Raw genomic sequence first — 14952 nt, 5'->3', positions numbered from 1 at the left:
CCTTAAAATGTAATCTGGAGCTGTTAATTACATTATGAAGTTATCCCCATAGTTAACTGTTCTTTCTGTGCTATGCTGACTGCAGATTCACAGTTCCTCATCAGCACCACCAGGAAACACAAGTATGCTGTGAAAGTTGAGCTCCTTGCAGTTTTGTCGCCTTAGATAAACTTTCAGCCGTACATGGGTGGCCTTTCAATCAATTCAGTTCTGTTGGCATTGTCCCCAGCTCCACGCTGTTGCCTGTCACTAGCAGCTACCCGAAAGGCGATGGAGAGTGCTGTTGGCCGGCAGCAGACCAGGCGTGGGCGGTGGTCGAGGGGCTTCTCTCTGGAGGTCTTTGAGCCAGGCTGATGCCTCTGAGGGATTGTGGCTGGGTGGCCTGTACACCTGGGCAGGACCTCTTGCTTCTGCTTTTGGACTGCTGGCAGAGCTGGCCCAGTGCTCCTGTTGTCCTCAGACGAACACGTTCCCACTGTTTACATTTAAAGAGTAGTTGGGTTAGCAGAGGGCTGCGTGGTAGGTAAGGTTGTATGCAGTAATGTTTGCGATAACCTGAATGGAGCAACCGCTTTTCTCCTGCAAAAAAAAAAAGATGCTGGTTCTTTTCTGCCCCCAAAAAGTTGGTTTTAGTTAATTTAAAAAAAAAAAAAAAAAAAAAAAAAAGCCACGGTCTTGCCATGCTCTTAATTGCCCTGTGGCCTTCATCGCAGAATTGCTCAGGCTGGAGGGAACCTTGGAGATCGTCTGGTCCAACCCCCTGCTCAGAGCAGGGCCAGTTACAGCAGGCTGCTCAGGGCTGTGTCCAGCCGAGTTTTGAGGATCTCCGAGGATGGAGACTCCACAGCCTCTCTGGCCAACCTGTGCCAGTGCTCGGTCACCCTTGCCGTAAAAATGTTTCTTCATTTGTGCATCGTGGTTGTGCAGGAGTAGCTAACTAAAGTTTGGGACTGTGCCTGTGAGTGCAAATGTACCAGAAGCAGCTCCTGCTATGTTGTTGGTGGTGATTCTGCAGTGCAACAGGGCTGGCAGAGTGAAAAACTGTTTTTATCACTGACGTCTCTGTGATTAAATACATACAAGGAGATTTGGAAGGACTGCTCTCACAGAGGCATTTGATGTAGCAGAGCCAGCCTTGAGCCAGCTACCGTCAGGATCACGTGCCTGAGCACAGAAGAGGGAGCTGCTCCGTCGCAGCTCCCACAGGTTGTAATGTGGCACTACAAAATGCATCCAGATGTGGCACTGGGACCTCAGTGTTTTTTATGCCGACCAATTGTAATTAAAATATTAATTATAGCTAATCTGGGCTTTTATACTGTTCTGCGTTCTTCTCAGGAGATTCGTTTTCACGTTATAAGGAGAGCAGAGTGGGAGAGAGGGCAGTAGATTAAGATGTTTCCAGGTCAGGCTGAGAGAGTGCTCCCACGAGACGGTTACAGGAGAAGCTTGTTTTGACGGATCTCTGCAGGGGCTCTCATTTCTGACACTCTTCAGGCTGCCATTTCCTTTGAAGAAAGCCCGTTTCCTAACATTAGTACTGCTTGGTTGAGAGATGACAATGCCATGGAAATCCCAGTTTCATGTTTCGGTACCTCGTCGATGCCGCTGCATCGCTGGTCCTTGCGCTTTCTGCAGTGGAGCAAGATCTTCTGGCTGCGCTTGAGCCCTGGGGTGAGCCGCCTTCAACATGAGTGGGTTGGCTGCCGTGTCATGCTGCGGGAATGGAGGAGATGCCTTACCCGCTGCTGCTCGGCAGTGGGCTTGGCGGTCTCTCTGAGTTCCCAACCCGTCTCCCTTTCCACTTTTAGTGTTGGTGAAATGGGAGCCGGGCCAGAGCTGCGAGCAAGCTCTACCCGGCTACTGGGAGAAGGCGGGCCAAAGCAGTGATAAAAGCATGCATAATTTTTTCCACACGGGCAGCGCTGATTCCCCCAGCGCTGTTTGAGCCGAGCGTGTGGAGGCAGCTGGGGATGCGCTGGTGGGAGGCCAGGAGGTCCCTGTCCCCATCTGGGGAGCGGTGCCCCGTCCGTGGCCGGACAGAGGCGGCTCTGCTCTGTTGGCCTCGCGCCTTCCTCGCGTCACTCCTCCTATTTCTAGATTGCATTTGGGGCTGCAGTCTGACATGCGCAGTTCGAGGCTAAAAGCGAAAAAAAACTAGTCCGAACGGTTTTTCTGTTCCTTTTTTTGTTAAAAACATGGTTTATTGAGGTGAAGTAGTACAAGGCAGATAAACCGAGAGCAGATAAAAGAAATGACATTGGGTTTTGGCGTGTGGCTGACGAGAAGTCGTATGACTGACAGCACTTCACTTGGGTGTGCTTTTACTAGTGAAATAAGGCTGGGTTGGGCACCTGCCTTCTGCAGCCATTCGCTTCTAGGGCTGCTGCTGTCTTCGATGTTGAGAGACCTGTCCCCTAAGGCCATTTGACATCCTTGTCCCTGCATGTCCTCAAGGACTTGTCAATACCAAAAGCACGTCTAACAAACCCTGGCGGGTTTTAGTTCAGGATGGAGATATGGTCACTTCAATTCAGAAAATGTGTCCAAGAGGAGAGACCCAAATGTCCTCCAGTAAGTTAAGCACCTCTCGGGCTAGAAGGCTTCACAGGGAGATGGGAAACGGGGTTCAGTTCCCCCTGCCAGGCGATGGTGGGGCGCGGGAGGGTCTGAAGAAAAGTACGGCACTCCCTTTTTGTCCTGTTGGAGCGAGGTGGCCTGGGCGGAAGGGGTATGGGACCCGGAGGGAGCACCGAGGGTGCACCCCAGTGGGCCGTGGGGGTGTGGGTGGGAAGGTGGCCTCCCAGCCCAAGGCAAGGAGTGCTGGCCGGGGAATTGGCAGTCATGGGTGCATCCGTTCGCCCCCACCAGTGGAGAGTCATTTGATCAATATATATATATACAGAACAAAGCGCGTGGGTGCTTCTAGGAGCGAGGGGGTGCGCCTGGTGACCTCTTGCTCCCAGGAGAATGTCTTTGTCCCTGCTGTCCTTCCTGCCTGCTTCCCCTCTCCCTCCGGCCACCTCTTCTGCAGCATCACGGCAGAGGGTGCCAGAGCCAGGAGAGAAGGGCAGGCTGTTTGGGGAACACGTAACCCATTCGCTGCCAGCTGTGTTGGAGAGCGCGGTCCCTGAACCCTCAGTCCTGACTCAACCCCTGAGCTTCGTTCCTGGAGCCGGCTGTTGAGCGTCAGCACGCACAAACACGTTCCTGGACCGTCATCCCAAGTAGCACCGTTTTCGCTTCTGAGCGTTTGTGTGTATCAGATGCCTGCAGGAAGGACTACTGCAGTGTTTCATTGCAACTTGTCCGCTGGGTGTATATAATCCTGGGATATAACTAGGTTATATAATGCCTGAGGTTATGCTGGATGTATATACTGTCAGTTGGTTGCCTTGATCACATAGAGAAATGTAGGATAGCTGCTGCAGGCAGCTAAGACAATTGTTTAAAAATGTCAGAAACCATCTCCAAGGATAGGCTTATGAATATTGTTCTTTTTATAGAACTAGACTAAACAAAGGAAGATTCAACAACCTCAACATGAGAATAAATTGACTTACTTCATAAGTGTTTAAAAGTTACATAGTGCTCCCTTCCCAGAATTTCCGTTGACATTCCCATCACAAAGGCCCTTAACACCTTGCAAAATTTGGGCATAGGGAAGAATTTGGACATGGGCTATGGCCTGACTGGAAGAGCAACCTGCGCCTTTAGTGAGTAGCTGACGTTGTGAAGTACTGCTGCAATTTAACAGTGTTTGTGGGAAGATAAATTTTTTATTTCTCTGGGTTGTGACTGGCTGGAATTATTCTTGGTGATTTAATACATCAGAAAAGTATGTGGCATTAGCCTTCCAAGAGTCTTTATATAGCAGCATCTTGGACAATGTGGAAGTAAAATACAGAACAAGTTAAAACATTGTCAATATGTCAATTACTATGATGATGCAATTCTAATCTGAAGTGACTTGCAGTAAAGAAAAAGGCAAATGTGTTCTTCATAAAGAGCGTAAGTAGTGCAAAAAACCACTGTCTGTTGTTGTTTTCTGGCACATATAAACAGATAAGGGATGATCAAAGATTTAATCAGGAAAAAAATTGTGTCCATTTTAGCTTTAAGTTTCTATTTAGTATTGAGAAAGATACATGTATCTAAGTAAGCAGGTCTGAGTAAATGTTTCAAAGACCATAAAACTGACTGTTTAATCTTCCTTTATCTCTGACATACTGTTTTACAGAAGGAGGAGCTTGGGTAAACTTTCTAAAATGAGAGAAAAAAAAAAGGTATAATAGTATATATTTAAAAACACTTTAGCGTCCAGTCCCTTGTACTTATTACAGGGATAGTAAGGATTATAATAATAATCTGGACTCACTTATTACCACTTTGATCTAATATCTCAAATATGTATTTTTTAGGAAACCTCTTAAATTGTGCCTGTTTCTATCTCATTTCCAATATGGGCAAAAAACATTGTGAGCCTTAAGGTCCTATTAGCTCTTCTTAGCTTAGGTGAATGTGTGGTGGTGGTAGGAAACACCCCTTTTCACCTCTGATTTGTCAAGTCATCAAGCGACTGAAAACTTGTCCTTTTGGGTTCCAGTGAGAACTGTAGTCCTGCTTTGAGACCCGTGCTGGGGTGTTTTGGTGATGTTGGTGCAGGTCTGGTGCAAGGTGCTGCCGTGGGAGCCGGCAGCCTGGGCATCCGCTCGGGTGGAGATGAGTCAGCCTCGCCTCACAGCCTGCAAAAAAAACCTTCCTTTTTTTTTTGGCTTGGACTGCCTTCCAGTAACATATTAAAAAAGACATGGCCAAAGATGAAATGAAGGAAGTCAGAGAAAAATTGGGAAAAGATGGGGTTTCTTTTTTTTTTTTTCTTATGTTACCTTCATGTAGTGTCTCAAAAGGATGCTGTCCTCACACGTGTTCTGAAATAAAAGCTGTAAGATTTTCCAACATTGTGCCAACCTAATTAGTAGAAAGTGTAACTGTGTTTTTAGCAAAGTTATTGAGCTGCTTTTATGGAATTTTATGTAGGTTGGCTTTCGTTGGGGTTGTTTTGGGGTGGATCCAAGAGAAGAACTACTAAACATCCTCTGTCCCCCTCCTTTCCTCTTTTCCTCTGCCTTTTCTCTCTGTGTGCGCTCCCGCTGCCTTCACCTTTACAGCTGCTGGCAAACAGCCTCTTGCAGGGTCTGAGGAAGGGTGTGCATCTTCAACAGAACAATGTAAAGGACAAAACACAAAGTGCTGTCAAGTGTGCAGAGTAAACAAATTGCAAAGTAATAATTCATTTTCTTTCATCTTTTTGTGGCTTTCATCTGCTGGTAGCAGTGACAGAAACAGCGTTTTGAGATGAAGGTTTTCAAGATGACTGAGAGGGACCTGGCAGAAGAAATTATCAAGGTTATAAAACAAATACAAGAATTACTTTCATACACAGGGATTAGTAGGAAGAACCAGAATATTTTAATTAAAAAGCTGGTGAGTTAGGTCTTTTGCATTTGGAAGAGATATAGCCTTTTATAGATTAAGCATGGTACAAACTATCCATTATCCTGTCTGTAGGTGACAATGTATACCTTAAAGAACACTTCAAATGCTACAGCTGGGAAGCAGAAATAAGTTTTTAGGTAAAGTTTGTCAGCCCAGCGGAGAACCCTGTCCAGCTGTTAAAAGTGGGAGCAGAGGAGATGCGCTTAAGAGCTTGAGTTTGCAGACTCTGTGCTTCATCTCTGAATTGCGATTCGGTGAAAGCCACAGATCAGTTCTAGGTGTTAAACTTTTTTAAAAGCTGCCAGAAGTCTGGTGGTATTCCTTAGCATTTGCTAGAAAATTACTTGAGGCAACTAACATTGCACCTCCTCTACCACCTTTGAAAAAACAGTGTCCAGCCTTTTCTCTGCCCATGTTTGTCTCAGCTGCTGTGGGATTTATAATGGCTCTGGCTACATGGGAGGTCTGTGGTTTCACCCAGACGCTCCACCTTCCTTCTAGCCCTCTCATATGTCTTCTCTACCTGAGGATGTTGTCTTAACACTGGGGCACGAACCTGGTAGAGCATTTCTAAATGGTTTAGTGGATGAAAGTGTTCTAATTCATCAATATAGTTGATGCCATTCTTACATGAGGATTATTTCTATAGATATTCTTTTTGGAAATTCATAGCGAAGTATGTAATCTTTCATTCAAATAATCACTAGCTTAGGGGAAAATGTATTGTTTTATTAGCTGGTTCTATTTTAATAGGTCATTTATGGGGTCCTTAGTTTAGTATACAGATAACAGAATGAGAAAGGCTTTTTCTTTTTTTTTTTTTTGTCATGACAAATGTTTCAGTTGTAGCTAAGGGGTGAAAAAAATTAGCCCATTTTCACTGGATAGCTATGTGCTGACTGGATATTGTAAGTCTTTTGGTCTTATTAGTCCAGTTGTTTATCTAGTGGAAGAAAACTCGTTTTCTAGTCTACTGAAGACTTCTGTTGAAATATTTGATAATCTAAAAGCATTGAAACAAATCCTAAGATTGTAATGAAACCCAAATAAGGCTGAAAAATTACACTGGTATGGACTTACGGAGCTGTAAAGAATTAGAACAAAAGTTTGAAGAAAAATTAGTACATTAATGGTTTGTATTCATAGTGCACATATTAAGGGAAAAATCAGCTAAGTGAGGGTAGACTCAAACATTCCAGGAATTTTTGTATTGTGCTTGAAGCTCTGTCCCTTTTATGGCAATGGTAAGTCAGTTATCTGCTGGTAGAATAAAAAAGGATAAATTCAGGCTGCCATAAGCCAAGATGCATGTGCAAGCAGTATTCAGGCCAAAACTCAGAAGAGTTTTTAGCTGTAAATACACGTGTGTTTTTAAGTTTGTAAGAACAGGCAAGGAAGACTGAAACTACGTAAATGCTTTTAATATTACAGCTTTGCTTGAGCAAATTATGAGGTTTTTTACTGAAACTTACAATTTTTTAAAATTTTTTTTTTAGCTGAGGTCAATTGACTGGGGCTGTATCTTTGTTAAGAACAGCTGCATTTTTGGAATCAACATGGAAATATTTAGAGAAAAATGGGGAATAGCAAGAGATACAAATGAAAGTGAGAAGAAAGTAAAAAGCTTTAAAGTATCCTAGGAAGTCTATGTTTTTAACCTTTATTTTTTCAAATGGTACGGTGATCCTGAGGAGTCAAGGCTGTGTGACTGATCCCAAGGGGCCGGAGTAGAAACCAGGGCAAGAAGCATCCCAGAAGCCAGGGATTAGAAGAGATTGTCAAAAACTGGTGTTACAAAAAGAAAAAGTCAGGAAAGAGGGAAAGGACTAAGTGCTACAGCCCTGCACTTACCGTTTTGCCCAGTGGTCGAACAACGGTGGGAGCTGGCTCTGGCCCCTGCCACCAGTTGCGAGGACCCCCCCAGTTGGCAGTCCCAGCCTGGAAGGGGTTGTGCCTCTGATCTTTACTGGTAAATCCCAGCTGGGGGAAGGCTCAGACGTGGGTTCTGGTGATGTTAATTCTTATGCAATGTAATCCTGCTGTCTCTGTGACTTTCTATTACTATTTTAAAACTCACTTCCCGTTATGGACCTCGGCGATATAGCAAGTGTTGTACCAGTGCCTAAAGTCTTTGGGTTAAATAATGTCTTGGCTCATGCCCTTGGGAATGCTAAAATAATAGTTCAAATCATGCAGAAAAACAAATCCCTCTCACTGGGGACATGCCTTTGAAAGTGTGCTCTGATTCACACTGGTCAGACAAGCAGTGGATGCTGATTTTTGATGCATTTTCCAGGCTCGGTGTGCTTGGTTGGGACAGAGCTTGTGATCTTGATGGGCAAAAAACATTGTGAGCCTTAAGGTCCTATTAGCTCTTCTTAGCTTAGGTGAATGTGTGGTGGTGGTAGGAAACACCCCTTTTCACCTCTGATTTGTCAAGTCATCAAGCGACTGAAAACTTGTCCTTTTGGGTTCCAGTGAGAACTGTAGTCCTGCTTTGACACCCATGATGTGTATCATGAGCACAGAAGAGCTTTGAACGGTGGCCCCTGAGATGTGCAGGCAGGCAACTGCCATCCTCGCAGCGATGCCAGCTCTATGCCCTCTGTCCTCTCAGGTGCGGAGTAATTTCCTCAAAGTTGCTAATGATTTCAGCTTCCATTTAATTAATTTTTAGAGTAGTTGAAGGTGCTAAGGATGTGGAAGGATTTTTCCTAGAGGGTCAAGGAGACCAAAGGAGATGATGGTGACAGGGCAAAGCCAGAAAATTGCATAGGTCAAAAATGAGGAAGACTGTTTTGTGAGGATGCTTCTGTGTGCTGTCATTGTAAGAATCGTTTTCTTCTTAGTGCCTTCAAATAAAATCCTCGAAGGAGCAAGCCTAGCAAGCGATTGCCTTATACCCGTTGTGTCACCACAGTCTTTGCAAAGGTCACATACACCCCTACTAAAAGGTGTTGGTTCTAAACACCTTCCTTGCATTCAGAAACACTTTCTCACCGATACCCCAGGTGCTGCTGGTGCTGGAATGGGCTTGGCAGTGTGAGAGCAAGGGGAGAAGGGCTGTGCCATCCTGTAGATACACTATTCCTGGATGCTGCCAGGCCCACAGAAAGTACAACTGCACAAAACACATGTAGGATCCTATCAGGACTAACTGGACCTATGTTAAGGCCTGAGCTGGCATCTACACGGTCCCTGTGCAGCTTGAAATGAAAGGCAGCATGTTATGATTTTGGTCCAGAGTTTGCAAATTACCAATTCTGTGCACAATTTTAGTCACTCACACGATACGAGGCACATCTGTGTATTGACAGACACGTAAGGCTGGACTGCATTTCAGCAGAAGACGTTTTATATTTGTTTAATGTCAATATATTGGTATCATTTATTTTAATAAATAGTCTCGTGTTGGTTAAAATTAAATAGAATAATTTTAGCTTATAAAAGAGAACAGCATGCAGAACTTAATGCAGTGCCAAAACAGGCCATGTACTGAGTATCTGTCTTCTGTTGAGCTCAGGTTTATTTTAGCTGAACTGTTACGCTGTACCACAGGGCTCATAAGCAATTCTTTGTTTTTGTAAATCCCCATTCATTATCATAGATTAAAGTCTGAACATTTCATGACCAAAACGTGAAAAGTTCTGCCTTTCCCTCCCCATGCTCGCTCAGACGCATGCCATCATCGCAATGGTAATGGGCAATTACATGGAATGCGTTTGCACATGGTGCAGTGTGTATCTATATTGTGCAAGAGAAATGTATGAAATTGATTGATATGGGAAGGTGCATATGTGATTATGTCATGTCTTGTATTGTTTTTGATAATGCCCCTACACTTCTGATAAATGTGGTTCAGCTGTCTAGAAAATTATTTCACAGTTCTAAATCCAAAGTTATATAAATCATATCAAATCAGTCATGAAGATGGAGAATGAGTTCTCTGCGAAGCTGCACATATTCTTGGATCAAGCGTTGGAACAGACTGCCCAGGGAAGTGGTTGAGTCACCATTCTTGGAGGTATTTGAAAGGCGTGTAGATGTGGCACTTAGGGATGTGGTTTAGCGGTGGACTTGGCAGTGTTAGGTCTATGCTTGGACTCGATGATCTTAAAGGTCTTTTCCAACCTAAATGATTCTAAGGATTGCTGAAGAGAATTGAAGATTGTGACGTACTGAAAACGTGACCCTCTTGTAGGAGTTTGTACCTGAAGACAATTAATGAATTTCTGGAATGTTAGGTAAAACATAAAGCTTGGGTACAACACCACAGGTTAAAATTGAATTTATAATATTGCATGTAAAGTGATCTGTTTCTTGTCACTGTTATTTGCTGCGTTAGAAAGCGAGAAGTGCAGAATCCCTGGGCTTAGATTTATAGTATTAGGTGGAAGCTGCCAAGAAAGCATTTTTAAAATCTGAATCACACCGTGCTAAAGGCAGAATTATGATGTACCTTCGTAATTAACCAATCTCATAGTTGTTGCTGGTGGTGGGCAGCAATCTGTGTGTTTCCCTCGGTACCAATTATTAATCTGATAGCCCAATATCAAATGAGATAATTTATAGGAATTAGCCATTTGACTGAATTTTGGTACTGGTGCTTCAAGGTCTGACTAGTGCAGGAATTTAGCTAAGTGTAAAGCTGGGTCTGTCATGGAAAAGTGTGAGTTTGAGCAGGTGTCCGCTTCTTTAGACTGGTTATTTGCATGCCTCCGTTTGGGGGGCTGGGAAAGGGATGGGACTGTGAAAAGAGTCAAGGCTCTCTGTTCAGCAGCGCCCGCTGCCCTTCATCCCGCGGGAGAGGCGGAGGAGCGCTGATCTGTGCGCCCCGAGTCCGACGCTCCCCTGAGCCCGAGGGTTCCCGCGGGGATCCCGCGTCCGTGGCCTGTGCCGCCGGGATGGCAGAGGCTTGGTCTCCAGTGGGTCCCGGGGTGGTAGTGCTGCCCCTTCAAAGACAAACTCTCCGGCTGGCGGCAGGAGGGAGCGAGAGCGAGGCCTGTTGCATCCCCTCCAAAACCTACAGGCAGCGAGAAAGTGGGGAAACAAGCTGTAACAAGGCCGGAAAATGTTGGTGTGTCTTTTCTTACTCTTAGGGTGGTTTTAGCGACCCTTGTTTATGATGTGAGAAATTACTTCTGTCACTGAAGAATTGTGATGTGCGGAGAAGCAGGTTGGCGGTCTCGATCAGCGGAGTAAAAATGGGTTTCGTCAGCTTGGTTGTCTGAGGGTCGTTTGATACTAACAGATCTACAGAGAGAAAAAAAGAGGCCGGTGAGATGTCCTCTGGCTGTTTTCCTCCTTTTCAACCAGCATTACCCTACTTCCTAGATGGAAAGTCCAATGTCATGTCTGTAACCACTTTATTTTTTTCATAAATGTTTGTTTCGCTGTTGGGACTTAGTGATGATGGGCTGATAGCTTCCTAAAAACTTAGTCAATTAAGATATAACAGAACACATGAAAATATAGGCTATTGTCTAATGTCAGGAAGCCATTAACAGCTTCTGGGTGTGTTGACAGGTGAGGAGCTACCTGGGTGTAGTGATCAAGGTAAATTAGCGAGGGAAAAATATCTCCTGAGGCTCTAGGCTGAGTCATCAAAGAGAGATTTTTTTGAAATAATAAAGACACTAACAAAGAGACATCTTCCAAATTGTTATCAGTGGAGTACAAGGCAACTTTTTCTATAGGGTTTGGTTTAATATTTCCCACTGTTAAGTGAACACTTCAAACTAGCTTCAAAGACTGTGGATGCGTTCCTTGGTACCTGTTTTTCTCCTCATTGCAACTCTAGCAATGCAAAGGAGACAGACTACTGGGTGGGATCTTCTGGTGGTCTTTTAGTCCAGGGCTGTTTTTCAGGGAAGAGAGACTAAGAATGAGAGGTTGACTGAAACTCATGAAGTTTTGTGGCTGTGCCCAGCTGGTGTATTGTTTCCTTTTTTAAGGACTACTGACAGTCGGTACAGATCACAACATCTAGAACCCCTGTGTGAAATGCAGGAATACATGTGTTTTGAGGAAAAAGCAGCCTAAAATGTTTAGGTATAAAAGGTGACTTTTGGGGTTTTTTTGGATTTGTTTCTTTTTTCCAGGCCTTATCAAGAAATACTGGAAAGTAAAATTTTGGAGGAAAAATTCAAAAGAAATGTACATTATGTATCTTTGTCTCAGAATAGGCAGGAAAATAATTGCTAGGGTAATGATAAAAAATATTACCACTGTAGTTTTATTTATTAGAATTCTGTCTAAAATCATGAATAGACTGAATAAGCAACTTCATTTTGGAACCTGCAGTATCAGCCAAACCCAATGCCTGTGCACTGCAGTCTGTACTGTCTTCAATACTGTGCTAAGTACACTTTCATGTCTATACATTGGCATATGATGTCTCAACTTAAGATTTTTTCACCAGAAGCATTTCCTTTGTTTTTATTGTAGAATGAAGTACCTGTGCACATATTTGTTTCTGAAATTTTCGTTTTTGTTTACAAGTTAATGATACTGACACTTTATCTATTTCAGCTTTTTCTTTTTCTCTATTCTAGACATACACCCTTGGTGCCTACTCACAGAAGTATCTGTTAATAGACCCCCCTCAATATTACATGCCATATTCAAAATTATTTTATAATTCATTTTGTTCAAACATACCTAGCACTGCTTGCTCCTTTTAAGACTAAGAGATGCATTATGCATGATGTAGATAAAACCTCATTTTGGTAAGCAAGTCTCTGTTACAGATACTTTTTTTTTCCCTCCCATCACTCCCTTTTATTTTTCTTCAAGAAAAATGTGATTAAACCCTACCCCCTCCCAAAAGCCTTTAAAACCTGTGGGAACTTCTCACCTCTTAAGTCAGGACCATGGATCTAGATGAATAATCAAGGAAGAGTGATAGGTTCCAACGAATTTCTTTTCCCTTGCCAATAAAAGTTGGCAGAGCCTAGATTCTGACTCTGTGGTAAAAAATAAAGTGGTTTGGTTTTTTTTTTTTTCCTCTTCTTTCAGCTTAGATTATGAACTTTCACACTGTGCAGTCTAGGGTTTTATTTTGCCAGTTTGCTTTGTTCTGTGGCGTGTTCACCAAACCTTTTTAGATATGAAGCTATGGACATTGCATCCAGTCCAAAGGGAGAGTGTCCGTTTCAGCAATAAATCTATAATGTTGCCTCTGGACATACGCTGCCCTGCCACAAAGCCCTCGAGGGCCATCGCATTTTGCCTGAAGAATCCAAGGCGGTCGTTGCATCTCCAGCGGTTCCCCTCCCATCGCACATCCGCCTGCTCCCTCAGCTACGAGCAGAATTGCTTGGATACCCGGTTCGAGCAGATAGCCCGGCTCTCTGCCTCTGGAAAGCTCGTCAGCCGCTTCGCTGGTCGCTGCCCTCGGATGGGGTCCGTCCGTGGCTGGTGGGGTGGGCTGAGGGAGGGTCGCAGGCAGCATCCACATCAGCTGCCAGCGAGGCTGGCTGCACGTGTGGGAGCAGAAATCCATTCCCTGTTTTGCCGCAAGCTGCTTGGGCAGCCCCAGGAAGTATTTTTAGCTTCCCTGTGTCTCCCTTTCCCAAAGGTGGAGGAAGGATAAGAAAACTTACTGATCTTCGAAGTAGGATTTAAGTCGTTTGTGTGATATTCTGTGATGGGCATTATACAGAGCCTGACTCATCTGAGTGAGTTTGAAGATTAATTTTTCAGTGTCACCAGCTTCAGGAATCAAAGGAGTGCATGCGTCCCAAAAGTTGGCAGCGTGTGCTCGCACCCATCACTTAACATGTAACTCTGGGTTGTCTAGCTTTTTCCTATACTGGCCCTTGCTGTTCTCATTTTTAGCTGTTTCTACAGTAACCACAGAGACAAAAACTTTATTTAAAGAGGCTAAATATCAGAATGGGAAAAAAGACGGATGATAAAGGGGAATTTTGTCAGAGAGTTCAGGATAGCACACTGGATTAGCTGGGGATTTCCATCTGAAGGTTTTATTTTGGCTTCTTCTTTGTGACCCCCTTGGAGAACAAAATTGTTTCTAACTTTAATTACAGTATATTTAAAGGCATATCTTCTAAATTGTTTCTGCTTAGGACCCCAAAACAGAAAAATCTTTCATTTTCCTACAAGAAAAGGCAAGTATTCACAGCAGTATTTGGACAAGTAAAGGTAATGGATTTGAATTTTGATATCCAGTGTAGAGGAGGAAAATAAAAGCAAACAGACAGAATAGCTTTAAACCCACATACCTTATGATGGCTGCCAGTTTTTCTGAAGAAAAAACAGCCAAGATCTCCATATTAAATTTATTTTACTGATTAAAAAAGTCTTTTGGAAATGGAAATCTTAACTTTATAAAATTTTTTCAGTTTCTTTAGTGTGAAATTCCTTTTCAGTGAAAGAAGGGGAGATGAAGTAAATGAATAAAGGAAAGTATTGCCAACAGATGATAAGCTTTGGATTGTTAATAAATAACTGTAGAAAGTTCAGTGTCATAATATGAGAGTACATTACCTGCTCTCCTCTTCCCCCACTGCTCATTGAAAATAGGGGGGGGAGTGATTTAATTCTTTATGATTAATTTTACAGCATTGAACAAGATAGGGGATCCAAGCTGTTCTCAGCTGGATAGCAAACAGTAGAGCTATTCTTTTGGCCTGAAAACCCTGACCTCTTAGGGAAAAGTGATCCAACCACTTCCAAAACAGGCACATCTGTATACTGTAGTACTTTGTCTCTCAGGGATACTTGATGTATGCTTTACCAGTTGAAGTACGGGTGAGATAAATGTAGAGTTCCAGAATAAAAGGCATGAAACTACACCTCATCCCAAAAGTTATAGGCACCACTACATGTTTTTTGTTTAGAAAAGCAAATAGATTTGTCAGTCTATTTTAGGAGGTATAGCAGACAGCTCTGTTCTTCATTCTCCTCACTACTTTTAGTTTCTGGTGGGCACCTAAATACTTTACCTGTCTTAAATATACTTACACAGTGTAAATCACTCTAGCATCATTACAAAAGTAAATTTTTCTGTATTCAGGTGCTGAAATACAGAAATGGAGATGGAAATGCAAAGCAAGAATCCTATCGGTTTGCTTTGCTCTCTTTTCCCCTTGAAAGTGCAATGTATTTGAGATATTCAGAAGAAACACTGAAATTTAAACGTGGCAATAGAGTGAGGGGTGGATGTAATCTTACCTCTGTAAGTACTATGTTTTGCTTGTAGGCAATTTTCTTTGTTGAGTTCAGGTAAGAGCTCCTAGCTGCTGTCAGCTCCCTGCCGCAGTACTATCAGGTAGCAGTGAAGTAGGTATTGCAGAACTAACTGCTGGGGAAAGAGATTTGCTGCTTTTCCTAAAAGAGTAATAAGAAAAGGTAGCCTTCTGAGCAAACCTTCATTCAGCTGTCGTAGTCGGCTTAGGAGAATAGATTGACCACACTGGCAAGATGCTGGGA

At 43.3% G+C, this 14952-nt stretch overlaps 1 protein-coding gene across 1 annotated transcript in view; it reads left to right on the top strand.

Annotated features, from left to right (window-relative positions):
- Nucleotides 1-1602: 1602 nt before the first annotated feature.
- Nucleotides 1603-14952, top strand: part of COL4A1 (collagen, type IV, alpha 1) — a 119608-nt gene continuing 106258 nt past the window's right edge. The window contains exon 1 of the mRNA XM_010575789.1: nucleotides 1603-1674. Within this exon, the coding sequence (XP_010574091.1) occupies nucleotides 1603-1674 (72 nt within the window). The remainder of the gene's footprint in view (nucleotides 1675-14952) is intronic.

This window comes from Haliaeetus leucocephalus, unplaced genomic scaffold (assembly GCF_000737465.1).
Source record: "Haliaeetus leucocephalus isolate CR32 unplaced genomic scaffold, Haliaeetus_leucocephalus-4.0 Scaffold495, whole genome shotgun sequence".
In the NCBI taxonomy this organism is placed as follows: domain Eukaryota; kingdom Metazoa; phylum Chordata; class Aves; order Accipitriformes; family Accipitridae; genus Haliaeetus; species Haliaeetus leucocephalus.
Note: the sequence above shows the minus strand (reverse complement) of the source record. Positions and strands in the feature narration are given on the sequence as shown.